This window comes from Podarcis muralis, chromosome 3 (assembly GCF_964188315.1).
Source record: "Podarcis muralis chromosome 3, rPodMur119.hap1.1, whole genome shotgun sequence".
NCBI lineage: Eukaryota > Metazoa > Chordata > Lepidosauria > Squamata > Lacertidae > Podarcis > Podarcis muralis.
The window spans coordinates 23,968,011-23,984,060 of record NC_135657.1 but is presented as its reverse complement, the minus strand read 5'-3'; the positions used below and the strand labels follow the sequence as shown (position 1 = coordinate 23,984,060).

At 45.1% G+C, this 16,050-nt stretch overlaps 1 protein-coding gene across 1 annotated transcript in view; it reads left to right on the top strand.

The window, feature by feature from the left end:
• PKDCC (protein kinase domain containing, cytoplasmic) overlaps nucleotides 1-15,082 on the top strand; it is a 42,963-nt gene extending 27,881 nt beyond the window's left edge. The window contains exons 6-7 of the mRNA XM_028724773.2: nucleotides 10,562-10,735; nucleotides 12,486-15,082. Coding sequence (XP_028580606.2) covers nucleotides 10,562-10,735; nucleotides 12,486-12,571 — 260 coding nt within the window. The 3' untranslated portion in view covers nucleotides 12,572-15,082. The remainder of the gene's footprint in view (nucleotides 1-10,561; nucleotides 10,736-12,485) is intronic.
• Nucleotides 15,083-16,050: the final 968 nt, after the last annotated feature.

Here is a 16,050-nt window from a genome sequence, read left to right as displayed (position 1 = left end):
TTGGTGGCACAACAACTAGAAACAAATATTCCAAATTTTAGAAACAAGGGTTCCAGTTTTTTAATTTGCTTATTCCCATATTTATTCTTGACAGTATCAAAAGGAGTACACTGGCAAAAATGGCTTCTGAGTAGCTTTTATGTATATTTATTTAGAAAATGGCTATGCCAATACTGCTTCCATTTGGAAAATCCATCTCCCTGATATTAATGGGCAGTATCTGAAGATGTGCTTCCAAGCATGGGGGAAACTTTTCTGTTTGTGACTGACGTTGCATCCTGGTCCTGCTTGCAGGATTCTCATAGCCAACTGGGTGGTGACTGTGAGAACAGGATCAGGGACTATCCAGCAGGCTCATGTTCTTTGGATCTCATAGAGCAGAGGTTTTCAACCTTTTTGAGTCCACGGCTCCCATGATCAACTGCATTCTCCCTGCAGCACCCCTGTGGGCCTCAGGAGCCCAGTTATGTCACCCCTTGCTTGCAGAGCCGGTAGCCCCTCACCCTTTTTCGAACACCCTCCTTCAGGGAGTGTTCCCTCAGCCTCCTCTTCTCTTCTTTCTCCTGGGGAGTCCTCTGGTCAGCTGCTGTTGCCATCCCTGATCTCTGAGCTGGGTCCCCCAAGAGAGGTGCCTTCCTTATAGCCACGGCTGCTGCAATAAATAGCTGCGCAAGCCTTTGGCAGGCAGAAGCACTGGAGGACATCAGAGGACAAAGGTAAGGGAAAAGAGGCACAGAGGCCAGTGTTTCCCGCAGCACCCCTGACCAGCATTCAAGGCACCCCAGGGTGCCACAGGACACTGGTTGAAAATGACTCTCATAGTGGCATCCTGTAACGGAAAAGGAGGAGAGAGGTTTTCGTCGATTACCTCTTCTCTCTGTAACGCTCTCACTGCTACAGATGCTGTTTTAAAAGTCTTTTCACTCTTGACTCCAGAGCATCGGTTCTCAACCTGTGGGTCCCCATTTGTTGTCGGACTACAACTCCCATCATCCCTGAGCTCTGGCCTTGCTAGCTAGGGATGATGGGAGTTGTAGTCCAACAACATCTGGGGACCCACAGGTTGAGAACTGCTGCTCCAGAGGAAGCTAGGAGCTGTAAATAGGATGGCCGCGTGTCCTGGTTCACAGAAAGAGGGCAGTCCTCTGTTTTGAGGCAGCCACTGTTTGAAGGGCTGTTTGGTGCAATTCCACCTTGAAGATGGAAATCGTAAGAAAGGAGAGCTGGGAGGACCTTGAAGTTGCCCATCCACGCCTTGCCAGCAAACTGAGCAGGCCACCTGGTCACAATCCTTTCCATTATGCTGAGATGCATTGTATTTCTAGTTACATGATTTATGAATTTGTATTTAGGCCTATCGGTTAGCATATGTAACTTTTATTCAAGTCCTTGCCCTCCATTTTGGCACCGCCTCAGCGGCTCCCCTAGCTATAATGCTGTGCCATTTTGCAAATAAGTTCTAATCACTTCCACTTCTCTCTTTGGACCCTGCCTTTGGTATTTAATTTGCCATTACAACAGATGGGTGGCGGCAGGGAGAGTAAAGCGATTTCTTTGTCAAGGCTCCCCGTTGCTGCAGCTGTGTCCCTGGACCAGGGCATATTGGCAGGTGATAAATAGAAAAGGAGACTGGGCAGCTTTCCAACTGGTAGCTACAGTTGGTAGTAAAACACACATATACGCACACACACCCAATTGGGCTGCTGCGGCTGAAATAAATGGCCATTAGGACTGATTAAATTCAGGTGGAGGGTGACTCGAGCAGGCTAAAAGGACGAAACCGCAACCTGTTTTCCCTAATTTATATTAAATTGCCGTCCCAGAGCGTATGCTTGCGACCGAGTCTGGGGAGAGGCTGGCGTGCCTGTCTGAGCGCAGAGAGCCAAGGTGGCTTTTGGTTTACCAGTAAGAAGGGAGAGAGACTGTTGCACCGTGATGGGGTGCAGCAGGGCTTGCAAAAGGCACTAAGTCCAGCCCCCAGCAATACCAGTTAAAAGCAGATGATGAGAAAGGTGTCTCTGCCTCCAGGTGTGTGTGGGGGGGGACGGACTGTTTTTTCTACTGGGGGGGCTCAGTCTCTTGAGACTAATCTGCTGGAGGCCACATGACAGTGGAGGATGTGGCTGGAACCAATGGTGGAAGAAGAAAAATATAACAGCAGCAGCAGCAGCAGCAGCAGCAACAACAACAACAACAACAACAACAACAACAACAACAACAACAACAACAACAACAACAACAACAACAACAACAACTTTATATTTGTACCCTGCCCATCTGGCTGGGTTTCCCCAGCCACTCTGGGCGGCTTCCAACAAAGATTAAAAATACATTAAAATGTCAGACATTAAAAACTTCCCTGAACAGGACTGCCTTCAGATGTCTTCTAAATGTCAGGTAGTTCCACAGGGCGGGCGCCACTACTGAGAAGGCCCTCTGCCTGGTTCCCTGTAGCTTTGCTTCTCGCAATGAGGGAACCACCAGAAGGCCCTCGGCGCTGGACCTCAGCGTCCGGGCAGAAAGATGGGGGTGGAGATGCACCTTCAGGTATCTCACTGCTGCTATCCCCACCCCCACCAATAAATTCAAAACTCTTAATTTGTCCTGAGAACTAGCTCACACCCTCCAACATTTCTCCGATGGAAATAGGGAGTCCTATTTAACAACACAATAATTTTTTTATTATTTATACATCTGACTGGGTTGCCCCAGCCACTCTGGGTGGCTTCAAGCCTATTTAAAAACATAATAAAACATTAAACATTGAAAAAAACTTCCCTATACAGGGCTGTCTTCAGATGTCTTCTAAAGGTTGTATAGTTACTTGTCTCCTTGTCTCGGGGGTCCCATAACTCCATACCCTCCAAAATTTCTCTGATGAAAATAGGGACACCCTAAGGAAAAGCGGGACATTCCGGGATCAAATCAAAATCCAGGACAACTTCTGTAAATCCAGGACTGACCCTGGAAAATAGGAACACTTGGAGGGTCTGCTAACTAGGAAAATGGAAACTATTGAGAAATTGGAGGGCAGATTTTGGCACTGCGGGAGTACCCTCACTTTATTGACTGTCTTGTGAACTTTACAATAATAGTTTTAAGCAGAAATAAGAGTTTGGGATTAGGATGATGAGTACATTGTAATCTCTATAATGTGACATTACAGTGGTAGCTTTAACCCATGCCATGCCAAACACTCTCTCTCTCTCTCTCTCTGTGTGTGTAGCTGAATGTGTGAATTTATTGCCACTGTTATAGTATTAGGCAGGTTATTTATAGGTTTTTAACGCCATTAGTCTGGAAATTGAGCAGAACTTTGACCTTTTTATGATGTGAGTTGCTACAAGGAGCCTTCAAATTCCATGGACACCATTTAAGCAGGTTTCAAGTTTTGGCGAGACAAAACAATCCTGGCTTGAACCAAACCTTTCTAAGTGGGGTGATTGTGGTGGAATTCCTAAATTTAGTTCTGAGTACATTGAATAGAAATAAGGCCTGTGTCACCAAATGGCATCCTATTACCAGGAGTTTTTTTTGTTTTTTTTTTTGGGGGGGGGGGAATAATAGTAGTAGTAGAAGAAGAAAATATGGTTTAAGTTTATTAAATTTATGTATTGCTTCCCACTAATAAAGTCCTGAAGCAATTTAGAACCAAGTAAAAATATAATGTTGAAATCGCTAAACATATTTAAAACAGATTTAACAATGCAATACCAAATCATTGGTCTTGCCCAAAGGCCTGTGAAAAGAAAATAATTTTTTACTGGTGCCAGAATGCTGACAAGGGTGAAGCCAGGTGGGTCTCCTTGGAGGAGAGCAAACCAGGGGTCAGCAAACTTTTTCAGCAGGGGACCGTCCACTGTCCCTCAGACCTTGTGGGGTGCTGGACTATATTTTGAAAAAGAAAAAAAGAACGAATTCCTATGTCCCACAAATAACCCAGAGATGCATTTTAAATAAAAGGACACATTCTACTCATGTAAAAACACACTGATTCCCAGACCGTACGTGGGAAAATAGGGACACTTGGAAGGTCTGTAACTCCTGTAGTAGAGTTTATACACCCCCCTCCCCAAATGCCCACTCACATTGCTGGATTTAGATGAAACCACAGACAGGAAGACCACATATTCCACCGCCCAGAGTCCATGTGCCATGGCACCTGTCGCTATGGCAACAGCCAGGTCAGAGCAGGAAGTGTGGATTGTGAAGAGCGGCCCAATTTAGTCCTTTGGTGGTCCAGTCTGAACTTACTTATCTCCTTTAATTGCATGTACAATCCCCCCACAAAGGATCCCCGTTCAATTTTTCTGTATACTTTAAATACCCATGCGACTATAGTATAGTCCTCCAAGGCCTGAGAGGCACACTTGCCATAGGTTTCTAGTGATATTTATGAGTTCGTCATAAAGCTCTTGTTTCAAATGGGCCTAATTCTTAAGAAGCCATTACAGCCAGCATCTCTTTCTCTTTGTCTAATAGTTTGCATCCATCTGTGCTGTGCGTCAAGGCTTCTAGCACGTGCTGACGGGTTTATGGATCCCCTGGGCCTTGTCTTCCAGCCTGCATAGTGTGTTTTGGGTGTGTGTGTGTGTGTTTCTTCCATTGGCTGGCCTGCTCTCCACTCGCTTCTTCCGTTCCCCTCTGGCAAGGCAAAGCAAAGCAAAACAGAGGACAAATAATGTTGCGTTCTTTTCCTCCACCGGGTGTTCTGCCAATTGTCAGCCGGTGTGGTCCATTTGACAGAGTACTGGACTTTAACCTGACTTCAGACCTTCGTTCAGCCATGAACTCAGTGGGTGGGCTTTGGCACATCATTCTAGTGGGGAATGATACAGGCCCACCTTAGAAAGTTGCTGAAGCAACAATGAGCAGGTACCTCACAGATTCTTAAGGCTGTTGTGGTCCCCCACTTCAGTGAGGGACAGGATATTCCAGAGCAGTGCTACTGAGCTTGATTTTGTTGGATGACACTGTGATGGAGACTTATCTCACCTCTGCGATATTTGAAAGTAGCTTTTCAAAAAGCTTTTGAGAAAGTCCCGCAAGTCAGCTTAGCAGTCATGGAATAAGAGGAGAGGTCTGGTTAGGACCAGGAACTGATTAAGAAACAGGAAGCGAAGAGCAGGGAAAAATGGACAGTACAATAAAAAAACAACAACAACTGCAAATATATTTAGAATAAAACAGTGCGAGATTCAAAATAGGCACCCATACTCGAGAGACCCATTCATCCAGTTGAGAAAAAGTGCTGGAACAAAAATGTCATCAGTAGTTTTCCAGAAAGTGCAGATAGTTCCTGTCATATCACAACAGGGAAATAGAAAGTGAAGTCCCCTAAGGATTGCTGTTGAGACCTGTGGTTTTTAACTTGTTCATTAATAAACTAGAGTGTTGCGTACTCACTTGGACGTACCTGCTTTTTGCCTTAAGCAACTAGGGATGTTGCTATCCACAAAGCTAATTTTAAAAATTAGTAATTGCTCTTCAGTTCAAACTGCAAATTTAGGATTTTGAATTGAATAGGTACAGTTGGTTCTCAATCAGAATGCATTGCAGGAGTCCGTTCGACTCTTGGAACCATTCAAAAACCAAGGCATGGCTTCCGACTGGCTGCAGGAGCATCCTGCCGTCAATCAGACATTCGGCTTCCAAAAATCATTCAAAAACCGGAACACTCACTTCCGGGTTTTGATCGTTCAGGAGCCGATTTGTTTGGGAGCCGAGGCATTTGAGATCCAAGGTACGACTATATAAGTAAAAATCCAAAAAATCACTGGTGAATACCAGTGATTTAAAGGGGAAGGGTCACAGTTCAGTGATGGCACATGCTTTGTGTACAAAATTTCCCCAGTTCAAACCCTGGCATCTGGTGAGGCTGAAACCTTGGAGACCTACCACAACTCCTTGTAGATAATACTGATCTATTTTACATATTTCATTTTATTTATCTGGGCTCTCCTTCCATCCTGGAACCCAAGGTGATTCAACCTATGGTTCTGAATCAGTCCAGACCTAGCCCTGTTTAGCTTCAGCAAAGTGGTGGCCTCATGGGACTTCAGATCATCCCCTGGAACCAATGGTCTGGTTTGGTGTGAGACAACTTCCTGTGTGACTATAGGATTGGAGAACCTCTTTCAGCTGTGGGGCCATATTGCATCCTGGCCAGAGGCAAAAGGTGTCAGAACAATGGATGAGACTTTTTTGCATTTGTGCAATGAACTAAATCCCAGCCACCCTCCATCGAGGCAAGCAATGGGCGTTATCAGAGATGAAAGACAGGCTTCATAAGTTTAAGGCACCCTTCAGCCAGGTCAAAGCAGCCAAAAAGCGTGCAAAGCAGGACCGGTGTGGGGTGCAGCCTGCAGAGAAAGGCCATGGCCTATGAGAGTCCTGAGGGCCAGATAGAAAGACCTTGAGGGCCACATTTGGGCTTCCTCACTCCTGCTGCAGATAGTTTTTGGACATTGAGAGCATTTGCCTCTTCCAGTTTACGGGTGATGTTCTCTGTGTTCACAAGGTCAGCTGATACTCATCTCGCTCTGTGTGGGGCACTGTCTCCTTCCTGGAGGAGGAGCACCACATTCCACAGGCCTCGCTTTTAAACTAGCATGCAGACCGAAGAAGAATAACAACTGTTGAAAATCAGTGGCTATTCCAAGTTCCGTGCCAGTCTTGAGAATCTGCCAAAAACTGCTCCAAACAGAGGCCCTGTGTCCTCATAGAGGGGCCCCTTCCAGTTGTCCTCCTGTGGTGCTTCTCAAACCTTTCTCTTTCTCAGATGGCAGCTTTCTACCTTTCCCCTCCTGTTCAGCAACTTCCTCATCTCAGTAGGGATGGATGAATCTGTCAGATTCAGTCCTCACCCCCCACCCCCATTTCTTATTTTTCCAGTTGTAATTTTCCACATGCATTGCTGCTATTAAAAAAAAAAGAAGTCTGCAAAAAATATCATAGCATTTTTGTGCACATTAATCCTAATACACACATTTCTGGACTCGTTTTTCGTTTGGGGAGCTGCAATGCAAAATTCAGGAGAAGCGTGAATTTCAACGGGTAGTTGCATTTTTCAGTCCACGTATAGTTTTCGGGAAGTGGGAATGAGTTGGGTGGTTCTCATTAGAACGAGACCAGAAATTATTTCTCATCTCATCTCAGGACCCAACTAGTCCCCCTCCTCTCTGCACATTTGTGTGCAGCCTGCGTTGCCATTTACTAAATATGTTATGACATAGTATTTATATTAGTCCAGAGCCCGGAGACCTTTGGAGACCTCTGTGGCTTCCGGGCTCTAGGAATTTGACAGATGGGTCTGTGCCGCATACCTCTGCAAGCTGCCAGGAGTGGAAAGATTTACTTTATTTGCCTGAACCTTTTCGCAGGAACAGAACACGTTAGGTAATATTACAAGAGCTTTATTTAGACCACGGAACTCACAGGGGCTGGGGGGGGAAAAAAGAAGAGTGACCGTTAGTCTATCTCTGGTAATGACATTTCCGAGCAGGCAGTTCAGCAGGGCGAAAGCCAGAATTAATGGCAGCAAAAAGAACAAGCTATGCAGGCGTTGCTTATTTGATAATAACGAATTGGTCAGATACTGTATAGAATCAGAGAATGGTAGGGTCAGAACGTCCCCCAAGGGGTAAAGGTAAAGGGACCCCTGACCATTAGGTCCAGTTGTGGCCAACTCTGGGGTTGTGGTGCTCATCTCGCTTTATTGGCCGAGGGAGCTGGCATACAGCTTCCGGGTCATGTGGCCAGCATGACTAAGTCGCTTCTGGTGAACCAGACAGCACACGGAAACACTGTTTACCTTTCCGCCAGAGCGGTACCTATTTATCTACTTGCATTTTGATGTGCTTTCGAACTGCTAGGTTGGCAGGAGCAGGGGCTGAGCAATGGGAGCTCACCCCGTTGCGGGGATTCGAACCGCCGACCTTCTGATCTGCAAGTCCTTGGCTCTGTGGTTTAACTCACAGCTTCCCAGCTCCCAAGGGGTAATCTCGCCCAACCCACAGCAATGCCATACCATTCAACTGCCCCATTTTAAGCAGGAATTACAGAAGCCAATCCTGGTTTCTGACCCTTTTTTGCTCCTGGTGTGACCTGCCTGACTCACACCAGAATGCCAGACCAGAAGATGCAGCAGGTTGAACTAGATGATCCTTTTCAAAGCTGTCATCTTTTCCCTTCTCTTGAGAGGAATCCTATTTGGAATAAGGGAATTTCCCTTAAAAAAAGGGAAACTTTGGCATCTATCCTTGTGGCCCCTTCTGACCTTACAATGCTATGATTCTATGAAGGCTGGCCCCCAAGCATCTCCTTGGGGTTCAACAGGAGTTGCTTTAGCATGACAGCTTTCTCCTTTTGGCTTTGAGCTGCAACCTGGAGCTTCAGTGGGTGAGGAGTGAGGTGGGGCTGCATGTCAGACGAGCTGGAAAACAGCGCTCAGCTTACACTCTTGAGGCTTTGAGCCAGAGCTGCTTAAAAAGGACCAGGAGGCTTGGGGGAAGGAATAGTGAGATGTCAGTGCACTAGCTTAACCCCAGACTCAGGTTACCAATCGTTCTCATTCTGAATTGCAGATTCAGTGCTCTTGCCATTCTGGCTAAGGGTCTCTTGTCGTCTTTCCGGCATACATAGAAGGGACCTGAGAGTCATTTAGTCCAACCCCCTGCAATGCAACTAATACAGAGGATTAGTTGGGTTTTGTGGGTCTTGGGAGTTGATCCCAAGGTTTGGGATTTTATCCTTCTGGTTAGCACCCAGGAAAGGTGTCAAATATCAGGGTTTAGGTCCAGAATTAAGAAAGCAAGTTATTTTGAGAACCTCTGTGGTGAAGCTCTGTGGTACCCATTTTTGTCTGGATTTTGCTTTTAAAAGTGGTTGCTGGCAGCATGAGACTCTTGGCTTGTTCCACCATATTTTTCCCCAGGGTGGGGGGCTTCAAAAGCAAATTCCTATCCCTTAGGATTCAGATGATAAGTTTAGTGGGCAGTACCTGGTGTCTGTTAGCGCCCTGCATAGCTTCATGTCTCTCTCCCACAAGTGACATGCAAAGTTTGTGACTGTCCTTAATATGGACAGCCTGCAGCACAATCCTGCGTAGGTCTACTCAGAAGTAAGTCCCGCTGATTTTCATTGAGGCTTACTCTCAGGTACGTGGGTATAGGGTTGCAACCTAATACAGGCCGTAAGATCCGTCTGTGCAGAATTTTAATTCTGTTTCAGAACCCAAGCTCTGTCGAGAATGCAGGAGTCTACTTCCTGAATGTGGTTTTGCATTTTGCTTCCTTGTTGTCAGAGGAGGAGAAGCCAAGGGCTGTGTGAAACCAACGTGTGTTTACTAAATATTTCACATACTTTCCAAGGAGATGGTGTGTGGAATGCATGCTTAATGGCATGGGGAGCAATTTTCATATAAACCAATCTGTTGTCTGTTAGATTGTGCGCAGTCCCCAGGACGTGAGGCCTCCTCTCAGGTAAGCCCGTGTATAATCGCAGCCAAAAGTTAACTCTGTGACTGTTGAGTTGGAAGCATCCTTAACAAAGCCCGTTCCAAAATATCAACAGGCTGAAATTTCATAGCTGCGGGCAAAAAAACAAAACAACCCCCTCTTCTTGAACTGAAATGACTCCAACAAAACACGAGGCCCTGAAACTAGAAATTCAGCTTACAGTTTGTTTAATGGGTACAATTAGAAGCGCGTGGTTTTTCAAAAAAAACGGAAGGGTGATTTGTGAGTCCATCGGCTAAGTAGAAATGTTTATAAATGATTAGTTTGATTTGCCTGATGCATTCATAAACCGGAGACTGCAGGCAGCTGGGAAACGGCCTAGAGCCTTGAACAGGGAGCAAGACAGAGAAAGGCGCTCAGAGGAGGGAGACTGAACGGCAGCCAATTGGGGCAGCTAATCCACAGGCAATGCCGCAGTGCTGGGCAAGCCCCAAACAACCCCATGTCATTCCTCCCTCCCCAACCCGCCCCATGCCTTTATCTTGGGGGCCCATCAAGCAAACTGCCCTTTTGTATTCCTCCTAGGAAGAAATAAAAAAGTTTGCTTAATTAAAAACCTGTCTTTTCTTCACAAAAGCAGAGAAAAACAGCCACGCTCTTCTGACTCAGAAGGAGGGCCGAGGCGCCTGATCAGGTCTTGCCCTGACAATTCAGCCCCCTGTTCAGAGCAAATGATGGCTGAGTCGCCTGTTCATTCAAGTGGATGTTGTTTGCTCAGTAGAACATTCTCTCTATAAAGAGCTCGACGAAATGAAAGGCTTGCAGTGCGCAGGAAGGAGACGAGGGACAGAATTTTAGGGGCAGATGGAGTTTCTTGGCAAACCTTTTTCTTTTTTCTTCTCCACCAAAATGAGCATAGCAAAATATTCCCTCTGGCAGATATTTTGTGCATGATTAACACACACATACATATACACATACCAGCAATATATTTCAGAAACAGAGAAGAGGGCCAGTAACGTTTTCTAAGACTGTGTTGGAGGGGACCCACTTTCCTTAAAAATAGCATTATGTGGAATATTTGTATTTCTTTTCCCCTACAGATTACAGAAAGGTACCTGAAGCCACTATCATCAATGAGAATTACAGGTGCTGGCCCTCCTACCACCACAAGGAATGTCTCCTATCCGTGTTTGACGTTAGCGAGGCCATGGAGGTTTGTGAGAGTCATTCCCAGTGCAAAGCTTTCGTGCTCACCAATCAGACAACGTGGACAGGTAACAAATGCCGGTGGACTGGAGTTACTATCATCCGCTCCTAGCAAGATGGCCACTAAGGAATGGGATTGGCTTGAAATGGGCGTCAGGGCCCTGCTCTCCTTTCAGAGCTCAAACATGCAAAATAAGAGGAAAGCGATTGGTCTGTTTGCTGCTGATGTCACAGCAGCCTCTAACACTGCTGCATGGAGAGTGCCTTTCCTTCTTTTATTTTCCCTAGAAAAATGGCGAAAGCAAGGGGGTGGGTCTCGTTCACCTAGAACAGGGGTCGGCAACGTGTGGCCCATGGGCTGGATCTGGCCCACGAAGACCGTTTTACTGGCACCCAAGCCCCTGAACAGATCTGCCCGCTCAGCGAGTCCCCCCTGCGCTGCGCTAAATCAGCGCAGCACAGCGCAGGGACCCCTGACCTAGAAGGTGCCAGTTTCACTGAGCAACTTTTTATTTTCCCTGAACTCTTCAGCATTCCAAAAGTTTATGGGATGTTTCTAACTGTGTTCATGGGGGCCCATTTGCACGGCCACCTATGTTCCTGGCTTTCGATCACATTTCGGTTCCCAGGAGTTCCATATAGCTGTTGAGCATAACAAAATCTCTCTTGGCAGTGTCCAGAGCACAACATTATGTTGCTGATGGAAGCACTTGAGAGGCGGGTAGAAATTGTATTAAGTTTAGGCAGAAGGTAGAAAACAGCCGAGCAGCTGCAGAAGCAATCCTGCAAAATGCATTCCAGCACCTTGCCTTTATCGGTCGTCACGAGTGCCATAGAGATTAGTGTGTGTGCTGGATGACCGCTTCCAGCTGGATGCAATGTGAGCAGGATCTTCCTTTGACAAGCAGAGCATTCTGCCCTCCCATCTAGACATTGGCAGATGCGAACAAATGCTACTTTACTCAAAGGGAAGCCTCAAATGAACTCTGGGATCTTTGTGGGGATATACTTAGAGGTCGTGCGTATTTCTGGTAGTCTTACTTATTTAATATTAACATTAAAAAAGCCTCTTTCCTGCCTAGGAGAGGAACTTTTGAGGAGTTAAACCCAATTAAAAACATGCAGGTTTGCACTGTTGAGGTTTATAGGGAGCTTCTATGCATTGCTACTTGGAAGTAACTATTATTGAACTCGATGGTGCTTATCTCTAAGTAAGAGGGTTTCAAGATTGCACCCTAAATTATACACAGTGCTGGAAACGTGCATAGTGTGATATTTATTCCCATTTGAACATGACACCTAAAATTTCAACATTTGGTATTTAGTATTACAGTGGTACCTCAAGTTAAGTACTTAATTTGTTCCAGAGGTCTGTACTTAACCTGAAACTGTTCTTAACCTGAAGCACCACTTTAGCTAATGGGGCCTCCCGCTGCTGCCGCGCTGCCGGAGCACGATTTCTGTTCTCATCCTGAAGAAAAGTTCTTAACCTGAAGCACTATTTCTGGGTTAGCGGAGTCTGTAACCTGAAGCGTATGTAACCCAAGGTACCACTGTATTTGGAGTGCTGTTCTGAAATCTCTCTTTGTAAGTTTTCACCCTCTGCAAAATGTGCTTCCATTTTTCTGCCTCATTCTCAGGGCACTTCAGAATTCCAGTGGGTGCAGAGTTTTGAGCTCATCTTACTGTTGCAAAGTGGCCATGGGCGATGAACATGTTCTCTGCAGCCTCCTTGACTCCCATCACTTCCTAATCTGAAAAAGCTGCAGTGTTGTTTGTTTTTTAAAAAATCACCGTTCTTCTTTGTTTTCTGCCTAGGCCGTCAGCTGGTCTACTTCAAGATGGGATCCACTTCCATTGTATCTGATCATGACAAGACGACCTACGTGAAAGTGGTCAACTGAAAGCTAGCCTGACCTACAAGTCCAATTCTGTGCAAATTTACTCAGAAGTATCTCCTATGAAGTTCAGCAAGGCTTACTCTCCAGTCGGCATGCATAGGATTGCAGCCCTAGTTGCAAGCTAGTAAAATATGACTGCAGTCAACACGCCAATGTAGAGACTGCTGTTGTACGCAAAGAAACTGAGGATGGGGAGGGAATTGCACTATATCACTCCTTCTAATCTGCAGAGCGTGAAATCAGACCTTAAAAAGAAGAGACCAACATGACCAGGACAAATGTGCAATAGGATGACATTTTTAAGATGTGACTTGGAAGAAGCAGAATGAAATCCAAAATGTGATACACTGTGTGGCTATCTGTAGGTTGCTAAAAAGGAGCAGCCACCTTTAGTGTGCTTTTCTCACTATGTATAGGGTTTGCGTAGGCTTTGGTTGGAAATTCTTGTTCATTTTCACAGGGAGTTTGGAACCTCCAGTTCAGATATTTATACAGGCAAGTACAATCACTGCAGCGTTGTTAAAAGCCTCATTGAGTTCCAAAGCTTATGATGAAACCTCTTGGGAGACAATCAGTACTTCTGTTCATTGAACCAAATATGCAAGACCAAAAATTATGGTTGTCCTTGTGTGATGGAACGCTATAGCATCTGTTAAAGTTGTCACACATTTTTCCCCACACACAAAAAGCTTGCGTTAAGTCAGCTTAAATGGATATAAATCTGCATTATTTGCCTAAGAGGGGAAAAATGCAATAGTTCAAAAAGAGGACAACTTTTTAAAAAGATGATACATGTGCATGTTGCAGCAGGCATTGTTTTAGGGAAAACAATCCTCCTCTCTTATATAGGAGGGAATGGAAATCTAATTGGTTAGTTGACTAAATGTTGCAGCCAGACTATCTGCAGAGTCAAAAACATAGCTATTTTCCAGTTTAAAATAAACTAGCAAGATGCCCATCATTGTGATGGAGGGAGGAAAAAAGAGCCGCTTGCTACATGCGTGTGCCTGTAATTAATCAAACGGACACACTGCACCTGTCTCTGTCAGTGCACCAAATGGTGCCCCAGTCCTAACTGTGGCTATTTACTTTTCCCATGCAAGTGAATGGGAGCCAAGCTCTTGGATAAAGTAGAAGGGTGTAAGACAGCACTGAGGTTAGGAGCCAACCCTACCCCTTATTGCTGTATAAAGGGAGGGAGATATTGCCCCTGCCTCAATCAGTTTTTGACAAATGCATCCTGCTTGCATTATCCCATATCACTTAATGGGAGCCATTGACAATCAAACCTGTCCTTATCTGCACAACACTCTTGGCTTAATCCCAATAGAACAGGATAGTGGAGTACAAAGAGGCAAAACCCAGGAACTGGTTTTTGGGTAAGCTGATCAGCAGCTGTCTTAATTCAAAAGCCTGTCCTAGTTTTGTTTGCTTATCTCAAAACCAATGAGTAGTATCACCTAGGTTTGTGTGATATTTCATTACATTGGGCTAACGCAGATCGTTTGTGTTGGGTGAATTTAAAAGGCTTGGATACTCAGGCTGAAATAATGGGACTTTCTTGGGGACTCGATCAGGGCCAGCTCTACTGTTTGGCCCAGTGAGACAGATGCCTCAGGTGGCACAGAATCTGAAGGCCCTGGCTATTCCTCCTGAGGCCTCCCCAGCCATTCCACTTTGCCGCCACACGGCCTGTTCCTCATCAGACCTGCTACCTCAGGTGCAGCGAAGGCACTACTGCATCACCCAGTTGAAGTAAGATTCAGCTGCCGGCCATGTTTGCTTCTGTATGTAGAATGCCACCTTGTACTCTGTGATAGGCAGCAAAATTCCCCAGGCCAGCTCTGACTCTGGAAGATGTTCTGGGTTGCTGGTATCTCCAATGGATATGATAGGATCGCTCTATGATAGGGATGGGAAACCTGTACTCTTCCAGATGCGAGAGTTCAGCTTCCAAGGTAGTCTGTGGATGGGAGTTGGAGTCCAATCATAGCTGGAGGACCACAGGCTCCCTATCCTTGCCCTCTAGGAAGCCATGTAGATAACTCCTGCTGACCAAAGTTCTGCAAATGTACGTGTTCAGAAGAACACCTGAAGAAAAACTTTGCATCTGATTCCCGTATGTCACATTGGGACTGCCACAGAGAAGTGTATCCCTGACACACAGGCAGAGCCGCTATTCAAAAAAAGCACAAATTTTCAGTAGTTGCGACAAAAGATGCATTTCTGCTACTGGATCTTTTGCATTCTGAAGGTGCTGCTGCTTTCCTGTCTTTAAGAACAAATAACCTTTGACAGCAAATGAACCCCAGCCTTAATAAATGCAATAGAAATAGCAAAATCTTTTTTTTTTATATAGGCAGAGTGTGTCTAAAAATATGCTTTCAGTGAAAGCAAGTGAGAAAATGTTTAAAAGTGACAAATGTCATACTGTTTTCTAGTTTGTACATTCAGAATCTTTTGTACTTTGGTTCTTAAATTGTTTATTTTTGTAATAAAAAGAAATGAAATGGATGGACTTGTTTTTTCGCCACTGCTGTGATTCAATCTCTCTCTCTCTCTCTCTCTCTCTCTCTCTCTCTCTCTCTCTCTCTCTCTCTCCTGCTCTCTTTTGTTTTTGGATCTTTGATCCTTATAACTGATTTGCTTCAGAGCTATAGATTTGGTCTGAAGGTACCTTAGGCTGCCTCATGCTGAAGCTAAGCAGGTTTGGGCCAGGTCAGTGCCTGGATGGGTGGCCGGCTGGAACCATATGCATGCTGCCTGGGGTTCCATGATGGAATACAGGCAGGAAATCAATAAAATTGTCTTTGCTGTCTTTAATGGGACACTTCTATTCCCCTAACAGAGCTACAATTCACAGAAAGGTTTAAGAATTGATCCCTCTGCCCAGGGAACTCTGGAAATGTATAGTGGGGCTTGTAGCCAATGAAGTTCTGCAGTGAAGTATACTAATGAACCTAAGTTACACACTTAGCGCTTGGACTAAAATTGCCAACCAAATGCTTTCACCACAAAAGTTATTTGTGGTATGATTATTTTCCACCTAGTCATTTTGACACGCTGGCACCCTATTTGCAAAATTTAACAATTCCAAAATACAGACGCGCTTTCACTTACACAAGATTGAATTTTCTGCCTTCGGCTGTACTTCAGGGTCGATTTCAAAAGATTCCGCTGGAAAAACGGTTATGTCCATGTGGAGTTGGCGGTATTGAGTCAGTGGCTCGTGTGCTTCTGGCTTGCACTCTTTATAAAGATTTGAGGAGGGTGGTTTTTTTACCCCTCTGTTATTGTCCATGCCTGGTCGCTCAACCATTGCTACTGTGTCCTTTCTTCTAGCAGATCAAGATAATCAGGTGACAGTAAAAACTGCAATTTTTTTAGTAGGGGCTATTAGAATAAGATCTATTACTTGATTATTGACATAAATCTCCAAAATGTATTTTGGTATAGTTTAAGTTTTATTGCTATGGCTAGTG